This window comes from Cervus canadensis, chromosome 21 (assembly GCF_019320065.1).
Source record: "Cervus canadensis isolate Bull #8, Minnesota chromosome 21, ASM1932006v1, whole genome shotgun sequence".
Taxonomy (NCBI): domain Eukaryota; kingdom Metazoa; phylum Chordata; class Mammalia; order Artiodactyla; family Cervidae; genus Cervus; species Cervus canadensis.
In genome coordinates this window covers 22,024,339-22,038,159 of record NC_057406.1, presented here as the reverse complement: position 1 = coordinate 22,038,159, position 13,821 = coordinate 22,024,339, and the positions used below count along the sequence as shown (strand labels likewise).

General features: G+C 48.1%; 2 protein-coding genes across 6 annotated transcripts in view; one reads left to right on the top strand and one right to left on the bottom strand.

The window, feature by feature from the left end:
* DUSP16 (dual specificity phosphatase 16) overlaps window positions 1–4,613 on the top strand; it is a 90,436-nt gene extending 85,823 nt beyond the window's left edge. For all 3 annotated transcript variants that reach the window (XM_043441721.1, XM_043441723.1, XM_043441722.1), the window contains exon 8: window positions 855–4,613. In XM_043441721.1, the coding sequence (XP_043297656.1) occupies window positions 855–1,980 (1,126 nt within the window). In that variant the 3' untranslated portion in view covers window positions 1,981–4,613. The remainder of the gene's footprint in view (window positions 1–854) is intronic.
* Window positions 4,614–8,582: 3,969 nt separating this feature from the next.
* The window catches only part of BORCS5 (BLOC-1 related complex subunit 5), a 96,863-nt gene continuing 91,624 nt past the window's right edge, over window positions 8,583–13,821 (bottom strand). For all 3 annotated transcript variants that reach the window (XM_043441727.1, XM_043441725.1, XM_043441726.1), the window contains exon 4: window positions 8,583–10,935. In XM_043441727.1, coding sequence (XP_043297662.1) covers window positions 10,705–10,935 — 231 coding nt within the window. In that variant the 3' untranslated portion in view covers window positions 8,583–10,704. The remainder of the gene's footprint in view (window positions 10,936–13,821) is intronic.

Sequence of the window (13,821 nt, the reverse complement as noted above, 5' to 3'; positions counted from 1 at the left end):
GAAGTGTGTGCTTTGATGCTCTGGCCATCTGATACCCTCTCTCTTTTGGTCATTAATTATAGATGTGAAATTTCTCGAAGTCACTGTGGGGACGTTGACATTGGAAAGTTGAAGGTGGCGTGCCTGTTAAGCTATACTTCTGATGGGAACACCAGAGCAGGGGCGGGGTGGGGGGTGAGGGTGTCCCAGGTGGTGAGGAAAGAATCATCTCTTACCAGCTGCATGGGAAACATTGTGCACATGCTGAAGTCCCTCAGTCGTGTTCGACTCTGTGTGACCCCATGGACTGGAGCCCACCAGGCTCCTCTGACCATGGGGATTCTCCAGGCAAGAATACTGGAGTGGGTTGCCATGCCCTCCTCCAGGGGATCGTCCCAACCCAGGGATCGAACCCAGGTCTCCTGCATTGCAGGCGGATTCTTTACCCTCTAAGCCACCAGGGAAGCCCAAGAATACTGTAGGGGTTAGCCTATCCCTTCTCCAAGAAAACTTGCCAGCCCAGGAATCGAACTGGGGTCTCCTGCATTGCAGGTGGATTCTTTACCAGCTAAACTAACCAGGGAAACCCACTGGAAGCCTTAAGTCCTTGAAAATAGGGAGGATGAACCTAGAACTTTGAGGGCTGGGCTCCCTGCTTTCTAGCATTCTCAGGGTCCTCCTGTAAAGCTCCCCAAGGCAGAGGCCCATACCTCCTCCTCCACCTGCTCCCTGAACTTTTAAACCAGCCATCTTCCAAAGGTCTTGGGAAGACCTCTCTGATCATTCAGTCTCACCTCTTCACTTACTGTACCTGAATAACTTTAACAGGTCAGCTGTCAGATTCAAGCCTTTCTGGTTTTTCCCACTCCTCACAGATTTGTGAAAGAAAAAAGACCTACTATATCTCCCAACTTCAATTTCCTGGGCCAGCTCCTGGACTATGAGAAGAGGATTAAGAGCCAGACCGGGGCCGCTGGGCCCAAGAGCAAACTGAAGCTGCTGCCCCTGGAGAAGCCAAGCGAGTCGGTTGCCGGGCCGGGCCCCGTGGAGGGCGCACAGGGGAGCCAGCTGCCCCCAGGGCCTCCCCGCACCCGCCCGGCTCCCGCTCCCTCCGAGGGGGCGGGGCCCCGGCCTGCACCCCCCAGCACGGCCCCCGACGACAGCCCCCTGGTCCAGGCGCTCAACGGGCTCCACCTGCCCTCGGACAGGCTGGAGGACAGTGGCCGCCTCAAGCGCTCCTTCTCGCTGGACATCAAGTCGGTGTCCCCGACGTCCGGCGGGCTCTCATCGCCCGAGGCCGCCCTGGAGCTCTACAAGCCCGCCGCCTCCGGCCTGGAAGGCACGGGCAAGCCCTGCCAGCCCTGCCAGTTCTCTCCGGTGCAGGAGGTGTCAGAGCAGACGCCGGAGGCCAGCCCGGACCGCGAGGAGGCCCCGCCGCCCCGGCCCTCCGACGGCAGCGGCCAGGGTGCGCGGCCCCGGCCGGGGCGGCCCCTGTGGTCGCCCCTGCACCGCAGCGGGAGCGTGGAGGACCGCGGGCAGCCCCGCTTCCTCTTCGGCCTCTCGGCCAGCCAGCAGCACCTGGCCACGTCGGCCACGGGGCTGGGCCTGGAGGGCTGGCACTCGGACCTCCTGGCCCCCCAGACCTCCGCCCCGGCCCTGACCAAGAGCTGGTATTTCACACCAGAGCCCCCGCACTTCTACTCGGCCTCGGCCGTCTACGGGGGCCGCGCGGGCCACCCTGCCTTCAGCTGCAGCCAGCTGCCCACGTGTGGCGGGGACCCTGGGCACTCGGTGCGCCGGCGCCACAAGCCCGGCGACAGGGCCGACTCCCGGCGCAGCTGGCACGAGGAGAGCCCCTTCGAGAAGCAGTTCAAGCGTCGCAGCTGCCAGATGGAGTTCGGTGAGAGCATCAGGTCTGAGAACCGGTCGCGGGAGGAACTGGGCAAGGTGGGCAGCCAGTCAAGCTTTTCAGGCAGCATGGAAATCATCGAGGTCTCCTGAGCAGGAGGGCACTTGTGACTCCCGTGGACAGGACTTGTCTTGTTCACGAAAACTAATTCCCTGTAAATCTGAAATATATATATGTACATATATATTTTTTGAAAATGGAGCTATGGTGTAAAAACAACACATGGATCCACACCATTCTTTTTTTTTTTTTAACATCTGCAGTTGAGAGAGCAGCTAATACTTCTCTCAACACGAATGGAAGGGCCCAGGCCAGCTTTCCCCCAGACACGTGACACAGTTCTATGCAATGGATTGCACATCCTCCCGTTCTTACTAGACTGAGTTCTACTTGGAGTTGGAGGACGGAAGACCCCACCGTTCTCTTGTTGTGCTACAAAGAGATCTCAGATCCTAGTCCTGTCTGGTCCCTTCCGTAGTGCACCTTAGCGCTGAGACTGAGCCAGCCTGTGGGTCGGGCGGGGAGACCCCGTTAGGAACAAAACCTAATGGTAAATCCACAAGGAACCATCACGTCCAAAGCCGATGCACAGATCCAAGCGCACCCGCCAGCCGCTGCGCTGGCTGCCAGCGTCATTCTGCTGACCGACCATTAGGGGGCCTTGCCAAGACCTACTTTAGAGCAACCCCAGTACCTCAGACAGAAAGTCGGGGCTTTCACCACTACCAGGTCTGGTGGCCCGGTTTCTAGGCATTGTGAACAGGTAGGTAGCTAGTCACACCTTTCGACCAATTTAGACGGTCTCTGCAGGCATTTCCAGTTAGGCCTGGATGGAAGTGGTCCGGCTCCTCTTTCTTCTTCTCGGCTTTGTGAAGAAGGAAGGTGAAGCTATCTGAGATCAACTGAACAGCCAGGAATCTGGCAGCATCATGATTTAAGCTAATGTTGGGAGGCTAAATGAGTCTACCTCCCTCTTTCTAAATCAAAACTGTTCAAGATGGGCTTGTTAATCCTGGGAAGTAAAGGTTAACCTGGTTTCAAGCCAGATGTGAATTTATTTGGTAGCAGAGCAGCACCCCCTTCAAGGTCTCAGCCAAACTAGGTATTTTCTATTTTGGTTTCACTGCACAGAGGTATTTTGTGAAAATGGAACAATAAGGTGTTATTTTATTGGAAACTACCAAGAGGCAGAAAACGGTGGAAGGTAAGAGAAGATAAAATTACTGAGGAGCAGCAGGGGGCTTTTATTTTCTCAGTGGTTTTTTTTTTCCCCTTAGCACGTGACGAAGGTGGTATTTTCTACGATTTCCTTAGGCTTTCATACTGCTAGGGCGGAGAGGCTTTCGTAAGCCAGGAGTGCTCAGAACTCAATGGTATAGAAAGGTGAGGAGGAGGCAGACAAATTTTGTTTCATCGCAAGCAGAGTGGAAAGACACACCCACACTATTCTCAAACTACCCCCAGCATTTTTTAGTAGAAGGGACACCAAAATGGAGCGGGACCAAGTGGTCTCAGTCCGTACCTACAATCACTGTATGGAATCAACCCTGGCAGCTGAAACTAGGTGATTAGAACAAGTAAACAAGTGATAGTACTTACCTGCTTTTAAACTTCCTGGCTTGAGTTTTGTCAGCTACAGTCTGGTCCTGTTCTGAAGCCTTAATTCACGTCAGCAGCTTTTTTTTTTTTTTTTTCTAAGGGTGGTGGGTGGGTGTTCATGTTGTTCTTTACTGTAAGTGTAGCTAGTTGCTGACTCACATCTCAGGTTTTTCTACGTGTGAGAAATGGACAGTCCTTTGAGTCGGATGTGACTTCATGTTTCTTATGGTGACTGCTAAAACCAGCATAGAGTGACATGATTCAAAACTGACTTGATTGTGACAATTCTGAGCTTCATAGAACATAACTGGTTATGCACAAACAATGGGCTGTGATATGGGTGTAAAATGAAGAGTAAACTGTGTCGCGAGTGCATTGTTACCATGCTGGAAAGGTTCTGTTAAGTGATTTAGCTTTTCTCTATACATGCAAATTCTGGGTGTAATCAGACCCAATTATCAAGGTTTCACACATTGATTTTTGATGTGTTACATACACATGCACCAACTGTGTAACAGCTCCCAGCTTCCAGAGTCTGGTCACAACTGTGGAACATTTTTGAGAAGTGAAAGCAATGGCTCCAATGCTGTATGTTTCAGGAGGGTTGTGGGATTTGGTTTTAATGAGATATTTGGGCTGAACTGGCCTTCCAACCTTCGGGATTTCTCTTGGCCATGGTCCCCTTCCTTCCTGTGACCGATGTGGTCCTATGTTACAGCTTTTAGTTCTTGATCGCTAATGTCAAATAATCAGCCCTCGGAATGGAGACTTCCCAGCTGAGGGGACAGCCTCTCGGGCCAGCCCTGGAGCCACATGGGTGGCCGTAGGCCCCAGGTGGCTGGTTCTCTGCACCGTGAATCAGAGGGCGCTCTGGAGCCTACCAGATGACACAGAATGGTGATGTTAAACAGCAGAACTAGACTTCGATGTGAGAAGTGCTGGAAAATGGTTTAGGACACTTGTAAAGTTGGGTGGGAAGACTGTATAAATGTGTAATATGAATATAGTGTTCTTTTGGAGTAAGGCAAGCTGTTGAATGGTTACAATTGTGCATTTCTCATTCTGATATGTCATGAATGTTAATATGATGAAATAAAATCAAAACTGGTACCTGTTTATACATAAATATGAGAAGGGACCTCTCTCTGCAGCACATCCGAGGGGTTAGGGAGGCCGTGGTGGGGCCTGGCCTGCTGGCCTCCCATCAGAGGGTTCAGCTCAAGCTGAAACGCTGAGTCCTCAGCCTGTGTCACAGGCTCCATCTTGCACAGGGAACGCGCGTGGGGGCTAACAGTCTACTGCCGTCATCGTCATCCTTTCATGGGTACATCAGATGCACACTATGGCATAGAAACCTCAAAGGTAAACATTTGCTGACTGGGTGAATCCAGAATGGTTCAGGCTAGGAAGAAAAAAGACAAACATTCATGGTGCATTTTGTAGTTTTAGAATTCTTGTAGGAAAAACCGAGGGGGAGTAGTTATTTCAAGATCTGTTCTCCATCCTTGTCATGCACGTCCTAATGACCTCTCTGCTTCTAAGTGATGACAGTGGGCACGACGACTCATGAGACTAGAAGCTCAATCTCATCAGGTTGTTAGTGAAAGAAAAAAAAAAGATTATGCATTAAAGGAATAAAGCATTTACCTTCAGTGCAAGCAGACAGGATACTGATGACACTGATAGTCACAGGTGACATCATTTCAGTTGGTTGTGAAAGGCTTCTGCGTTGAAGTTAGATTTAAGGAAATTTAAAAGTAGGAAGGATTGGACGGAGTGAGTGAAGACCAGAAAGAGCCGTCTTGGCTAGGACCTTGCCAAAAAGTGGACGTGGGTGTGGGACAGAGGAACAGAAAGACAAAGTGTTAGTTGCTCCGTTGTGTCCGACTCATTGTGACCCCATGGACTGTAGCCTGCCAGGCTCCTCTGTCCATGGGAGTCTCCAGGCAAGAATACTGGAGTGGTTGCCATGCTTTCCCTACCCAAGGATCAAACCCCAGTCTCCTACATAGATTCTTTACTATCTGAGTCACCAGGGAAGGCGTAGGAATAAATCTGCCTTAAGATGTAAGGTGGCAGGAGGGAGCACGTGCCTCGGTGAGAGGCTTTGGATGAGAACTTGTAGGTGTTGGAAGGCCCGGAGGTCAAGCCAGTTATGACTTAGACAGACTTGAGGGCCTCTAGGGGATCACCAGCCGTAGCAGGCTGGCACCGAAGGGCTAGTTTGGGTGTGACATGACCAGACCAGGGCTCAGGCTAAAGGGAAGCAGGGTAGGTGCAGATGTGAAGGGTCAGGCATAGACAATGGGACAAGTGGACACGAACTTCATCATCAGGACCCTCACCGTCATTTTATCTTAGATGCTCCTGTCTGGTGGTTTTCCTTTTCTGACACTAAGCAGAAATGTTTTCAGTCTAGTAAACAAAATTTAGGTCTAGGGGCTTTTTCTCTATAAATATTACTCTTCTGCTTCTATCAGTGAAAGAGGAATGTGATTTCTTGCTTTGTGTGTGGCTCATTCATCCTTGTACAGCAAAATTATACTTGGTTATTATCTTTGAAATGTTGCAAAAATCAACCATGAGAATTACCACAGCACCAACTTGGAAGAAGTTGCAAGTCAATCATATTGTTGCAGTTTACATACACAGATACCAAGCTGGTTATCTATATCAAAGGAATAAAAACAAGTTTCATTCCTTTGCTTCTGGCTAACACACTGGAGTTGGTTCAAAATGCTTTCTTGTAGGACATGCAGAATATGACTTTGGAGGAGGGTGTCACAAGCAAACAGGATAACTGGAAGAGGGTTATTAGCTCAGCGGTGGCCTAGCTTCTCTGGTCAGGGGAAGTATGACAGTTTCAAAGACTGTATTAAAAGTCTTTAGCATAAATCTTGCTTCACTATGTAATAAAAGGTAGCAACAGGAATCTGCCTTGATTGGTGAAGAAAATTAATCGAATCATCAATAAGTTCCATCCTGTCTTATGTTGACACTGATGACCCTGAACAAACTCCTTAGAGTAATGGACACACACACACAGCCAGCCCACATCAGTACTGCTTATACTAATAAGCAACTAGATTTAGTTGCCAAAAAAGTTCTAACATTATGGTTTGAAGCATGGGAATAATTAGGTTTTCTGGTTACCCTTTCCTTCTGTAGTCCCAACATCTGCATGGGAGGTACATGCCTCCTGTGTGTGCAAGAAATTAAGTGTTACTGACCACAAACCAGAAAACAACAATGACATCTCTTAGGCACTGTGTAGCTCTTAACAAAGGAATGAAAGTCAGGGTGAGGGGAAAGCAAAATGACTTCTCTCACAATTAAGAAAAAACTTACACCTAAAAATTCCAAAAGAAAATATTTCCCTTCTCTCTATTCTGCCCTTCCGTTTTTAGCAACAACATTTCAAATAATTTCCAACTGAGTACTACATATCTGGGTTTAGCTGAGGGGTAAACAAAATAGGAAGATAAAATTTTCAATTACTCTAGGAAACAGCAAACCCATGACATTCCCAAAATCTGTTCAAAAAAGTAAAGTATTGAGCAGGAAAAAGTAAAATGTTACCAGTCAGGGTTCAATCCGTGAAGAACCATTAGGAATGATATAGAATAAGGAGGTTGTTCAAGAGACTTACCTTACGCAATTAATTAGAGGAGCTGGTCAGAGTCCTGGTTTGGCTATTTCTTCTCCACCGGAAGTCGCTAGGCAGGTGGTCAGGAAAGCAGCTGGATGGGCGGTGGGGATGGATGGATGGATGGGGTGATGGGGATGGGCGGTGGAGGATGGAGGAATGGGTGGTAGAGGGCAGAGGGATAGGCGGTGAGGACAGATGGATGGATGGGATGGATGGGCAATGGGGATGGGCGGTGGAGGATGGAGGAATGGGCGGTGGAGGACGGAGGGATGGGCAGTGGGGGACAGTGGGATGGATGGGCAATGGGGGATGGAGGGATAGGCGGTGGACACCTGAAGCCTGCAACAAGCTAGAACCAGCATCTGTTTCCACCAGAACCCATGCTGGCCTCGTCTGTTTTCTAAGCCCTCATCCTCTCTGCTGCAGAAGACCTAAGGAGACACTGGTGCTCATTCATACCTGACTCAAGATGCTGAAAAGCTGAAGGCAGAGTTCTGGGGAGCTGGCCCAGCTTCTGCCCACACCATAGGTGCAACAGATCCCTGAAAATGTGCATGAGATGCAACAGGGCCTGACCGACAGGGACTTTCATCAAACACGCATACATGTTGCTTTACTTCCACTAACAAATCTCATGCAAATTTCTCTTGTGGCCAGCCCTAATCGAAAAGGGACAGGAAAGGGGATTCCGGGAAACGTAATCCAATTTGGCCAAAGTTGACAACACTGCAAAACCACCACATACCAGAAATATTAAATTAACTAGAATTATTTCAAAACACAGCAGATCTGCCTATTGTTCTTACTGCCCTGCCTCTTCCCAGTAATAAGTAGCCTGTGGACCCAAATCTAAGTTAATACCATGTTTTGTCTAACATCTTTATAAGAACAAAAAGAACTGGATGGAGAGCTGGCTGGCAGAGAAGTTCTGCACGCTGTCCTAGGTTGCCTTTCTGCACGCACAAACCAGAGGAAAGCTCTGTCCTCACAGGCTTAGTCTTGCGTCACTGTGTATTGTGCTTCTATTTATAAATTGTATTAACTGCAGCGAGGATAATGGGACCTGACCCCTGAGCTGTTCTTACAGCTCGGCAGACAACCAGCCCTTCCTTCTTTGAAGGCTACAAGCTACTTGGTGTTCAGAACCAGGTTCTGATATCACGGGAACTCAAAAGACAATGATGGTGAGGGCTGAAAAATGCCACGTTCTGTCAGTCTAGCGAAGGGAAGATGAGAACGCCTCGTATTATTTTTTTCAGCTTTTCTGCCAGTTTGAAGTTAAAAAAAAAAAAATGAAGTTGGGAAAAAGGGGGTGTTTATGTAGCCACATCAGATACTACAATGTATTATGAAATTTTAATATTAAAAGTATGAAAAAAAAAGAAAAACAGCATGAAACGGAATGAAGACAAAGATCAATGGATTCAATTAAAGTCCAACACCAGATTCTCAATTACATGAAAATTTAATACACAGGAGGAACACAGCAATGTGGCAGTGGGTGGGGGGCATTATTTAACAAACATTGTGGCCTTCCCATCTGTAACATTTCCTAGAGTAACCTTAGCTACTCAACAGGTTTCTAAAATTACAGAATATCTTTCCTGATGTGAACTCTGATGAATTGCTCCAGAAACGGTTCAAAGCCCCACTGAAATCCCGGCCATCAATGGCATTTATAAAGACAAGCTTCTCAGGGCACCCAGAGATGGTGCTCTGGGACAACCTAGAGGGACAGGGTGAGGAGGGAGGTGGGAAGGGGGTTCAGGAGGTGGTGGGACCACAAGTATAGTTGTGGCTGATTCACAGTGACGTATGGCAAAAACCACCACAACATTGTGAAGTAATTACCCTCCAATTAAAATAAATAATTAAAAAAAAAAAAAAAACAGGAGGGAATACAACTTGGAAAAAAAAGAAAAAGAAGAGCTTCTTTCACCAGAATGGCCCCCAAACCTCTGACCTCTGAAAGTCTAGCTCCCCACTCCCAGTGCAGAGCTTCCAACCCCTCCCTAGCTCCCTCAGGCCACTTCACCTTCCTGGGCTGGGTGTCTACCCACTTGCCTCATGGTGCTAAGAAGCGGTTCCCAGGAGGGTGCCCTCTGAGGAAGGCAGACGCCATCTTGGCCTCTGCATTTGGCTCTGGGTTCCAACCTGTCTTTCCGGCTCCGAGAGAGTGAACCATCTTGATATGTCTTGCTCCCTAGAGAATTCTGGAAGCTGTTGATTTTTACACGTCTGAATTTTAGAAAATTATATTTTCCATTGAGCTTGGAATGTTTATACTTGAGCCACCATGCAGTTGTTTTATGCTCTACATTTTACTCTGGGTTCTAAGAACCTTACAGGATAGTGTTCGATCAAATTCAATCAAAATCTGATTAGAAGAATCAGATGATGTTTACCTGAAAGATGCTAAATTAAGTGGGATCAATTTTAACCTTATAAATATACCGAAGGCTGTTTGGACACGTAAAAAATCACCCTCTGAGGTCCTGAGAAACCTCAGAGCCCCGTGGGCCCCAGTGACCTCCCTCTATCCCCAGCTCCTGGGCTCTGTCTTCCGGCCTGGGTCGGTCCTGCATTCCATTTCTTGGCTTCTGCAGTCTTCTCGTCCACTAGAACCTTTATGACGTGCAAAGTACTGTGCTAAGAACTTCTGTGGTTCCTCAAATTGCTTCATTTCCTAAACTCCCAGAGAAATTCAGCAGCGCTTGGAGTTGTTTTTTCTCTTCAGAAAAGAAGGGCAGGGACTACACAGCCCTTTTTGCATGCAGACACAGTGTCTGGCCCAGGCAGTGGGCCCCGTGGATGCCTCTGGGTGTGCGCTTTTCCCCTCCGCTCCACGCGTCTGCGAAACTGCTAAAGCGATGCTGGCTAAAACCTGCTTCAGAAACTGGAGTCCTGCCAACGCTGATGTAACGAGAGGAAACCTAAACTATGTCTGCATCAAGGAAACCCATTATCAGTGGGAGACGGACCCAGCCAGGCTGTGGAAAGGGAGGCTTCAGTTTCCAGTGACGACACGGCAGGGACACCCTAAGCTGTCAGAGGAGCGATGCCAGCGCCCTGCCAGGCCAGATCGAGACTGGCTGCAATGGAAACATGACACACACACCTGGATTAAGTTAGTTCTTTATCTTTACAACCCGGACAGCCTATGGAGAAAAATGTCACAGAGGCATCAGACACAGGGCTTCCTCAAATCCTCTTCCCCCTTCTCTTCATAGTTTCAGTCTGCAAGCTAGATTAGATAATATAAACTGTCAATAAAAAAAAAAAAAAAAAGCAAACTAAATTAAAAAAATAATAATTCCCAAGGCAGGGTTCTGTACAGAATTCCTAAGAGTTCAAATATTCCCACTTCGGAGACCAGGGAGGACAGGTTGGTTGGCTTTGCAGGGGAAAGTGCGTCAAGGGGAGAGCTGGGGCATCACAGGTCTCCAGGGCAACGGACTGCCTCCCGTGCCCTCAGGGAGCACCACACTCCCCTGACCTAGGTCACCTCTTGTGTCTCTGGCTCCAAAGGCCCCGGAGCCTGGGAGCCTGGCGGTGCTGGGGGACCTGGCTACAGCCTGAGCTCCCGGTCGGGCTTCACGCTGAAGGGCTCCAGGCGCTCGGCCTCGGGCAGCAGGCTGTTGAGCCGCTCCAGCAGCGGTACCGTCTGGTCTATGCCCATCTGGATGCGACGCAGGATGGCTGACATCTCGTTGACCTTTTGGATCTGCTCGGCGTATTTGGCGTACCTTTTCTGGCGCTCCTGCATGAAGCTAAAGAGGGTTTCTACAGACAGATCCATCTGCAGGGGCGAGAAAAGTGAGACACGTTCAGTCCGGTGGAAACAAGTCGGCGAGAGGATGGGGCGGGGTGCCGTGAGCAACAGGTGCGGAGCACGGGCCTCGTGGGGGAGGACCAGCATTCCTGGAAGTGGACGCATGGGGGACGAAAACCTTCCTGAATGTGGCTGGCACCCTTCGCAGGGGGAGTGAGGTGAAGGCCTCCAGCTCCAGTTCTGGGTGTGTGAGCCACTTAGTCCTGGGTGAGGCCCAGGGAGTTTCTAGCTCTTTTTCTCTATAGAAAGAATCCTGGGCTGGGAAATCAGGCAGATGGGGTTTGACTCTGGCTCCGCCCCTGTATAGATGGAGAAGCTCTATAAATCAGCAAAAACAAGACTGCAAGCTGACTGTGGCTCAGATCATGAACTCCTTATTGCAAAATTCAGACTTAAATTGAAGAAAGTAGGGAAAAGCACTAGGCCATCCAGGTATGACCTAAACCAAATCCCTTACGATTATACACTGGAAGTGAGAAATAGATTCAAGGGATTAGATCTGATAGAGTGTCTGAAGAACTATGGACAGAGGTTCGTGACACTGTACAGGAGGCGGTGATCAAAACCATCCCCAAGAAAAAGAAATGCAAAAAGCCAAAATGGTTGTCTGAGGAGGCCTTACAAATAGTTGAGAAGAGAAGTGAAAGGCAAAGGAGAAAAGATATATCCATCTGAATGCAGAGTTCCAAAGAAAAGCAAGGAGAAGTAAGAAAACCTTCCTAAGTGAACAATGCAAGGTAACAGAGGAAAACAACAGAATGGGAAAGACTATAGAGATCTCTTCAAGAAAATTAGAGATACCAAGAGAACATTTCATGCACAGATGGGCACAAAAAGGACACAAACAGTATGGACCTAAGAGAAGCAGAAGATATTAAGCAGAGGTGGCAAGAATACACAGAAGAACTATACAAAAAAGATCTTAATGACCCAGATAACCACGATGGTGTTATCACTCACCTAGAGCCAGACATCTAGGAGTGTGAAGTCAAGTGGGCCTTAGGAAGCATCACTACGAACAAAGCTAGTGAAGGTGATGGAATTCCAGCTGAGGTATTTCAAATCCTAAAAGATGATGCTGTGAAAAGTGCTGCACTCAATATTCCAGCTATTATGGAAAACTCAGCAGTGGCTAGAGGACAAGAAAAGATCAGTTTTCCTTCCATCCCAAAGAAGGGCAATGCCGAATAATGTTCAAACTACTGCACAAATACACTCATTTCACATGCTAGCAAAGTAATGCTCAAAATTCTCCAAGCCAGGCTTCAACAGTATGTGAACCAACAAGCTGGATTTAGAAAAGAGAGAGGAAGCAGTGATCAAATTGCCAGCATCCACTGGATCATAGAAAAAGCAAGAGAATTCCAGAAAAACATCTGCTTCATTGACTATGCTAAAGCCTTTGACTGTGTGGATCACAATAAACTGTGAAAAATTCTTCAAGAGATGGGAATACCAGACCACCTTACCTGCCTCCTGTGAAACCTGTATGCGGGTCAAGAAGCAACAGTCAGAACCACACATGGAACAATGGACTGGTTCAAAATTGGGAAAGGAGTATGTCAAGGCTGTATATTGTCACCCTGCTTATTTAACTTTTATGCAGAGTACATCATGTGAAATGCTGGGCTGGAGGAAGCACAAGCTAGAATCAAGACTGCCAGGAAAAATATCAATAACCTCAGATATCCAGATGATACCACCCTTATGGCAAGAAAGTAAAGAGGAAGTAAAGAGCCTCGTAATGAGGGTGAAAGAGGACAGCTAAAAAGTTGGCTTAAAACTCAACATTCAAAAAACAAAGATCATGGCATCCGGTCCCATCACTTTATGGCAAATAGATGTGAAAACAATGGAAATGTGACAGATTTTATTTTCTTGGGCTCTGAAATCACTGCAGATGGCGACTGCAGCTATGAAATTAAAAGATGCTTGCTCCTTGAAAGAAAAGCTATGACATACCTAGACAGCGTATTAAAAGAGACATTAGTTTGCCCATAAAGGTCCTCTAGTCAAAGCTATGGTTTTTCCAGTAGTCATGTATGGATGTGAGAGTCGGACCATAAGGAAGGCTGAGCACCTCAGAATTGATGCTTTTGAACTGTGGTGTTGGAAAAGACTCTTGAGAGGCCCTTGGGCTGCAAGGAGATCCAACCAGTCCATCCTAAAGCAGATCAGTCCTGGGTGTTCATTGGAAGGACTGATGCTGAAGCTGAAGCTCCAATATTTTGGCCACTTGATGCAAAGAGCTGACTCATTAGAAAAGACCCTGATGCTGGGAAAGACTGAAAGCATGAGGAGAAGGGGACGACAGAGGACAAGATGGTTGGATGGCATCACTGACTCAATGGACATGAGTTTGAGCAAACTCAGGGAGATGGTAAAGGACAGAAAAGTCTGGCGTGCTGCAGTCCGTGGGGTAGCAAAGAGTGAGACATGACTGAGCGACTGAACAACAACTGCCACTTGAGTTGCTAATACTCATCCTTCCTGTCTCAGGTTTCTCATCTGCGAAAATCCAGGGACCGATGGCAGATCTGTAGGGCTGCTGGGAGGACAATGAGATGAGGTGTGCTAACACACCAGCTCCAATACTTTGGCCACCTGCTGTGAAGGGCTGACACATTGGAAAGGACCCTGATGCTGGGAGAGATTGAAGGCAAAAGGAGAAGGGGGTGGCAGAGGATGAGATGGTTGGATAGCATCACCGACTCAATGGATATGAATTTGAACAAACTCTGGGAGATAGTGGTGGCTTCCCAGGTGGCGTAGTGGTAAAGAACCTGCCTGCTAATGCAGAAGACATAAGAAACACGGGTTTGATCCCTGGGTTGGGAATATCCCCTGGAGGGC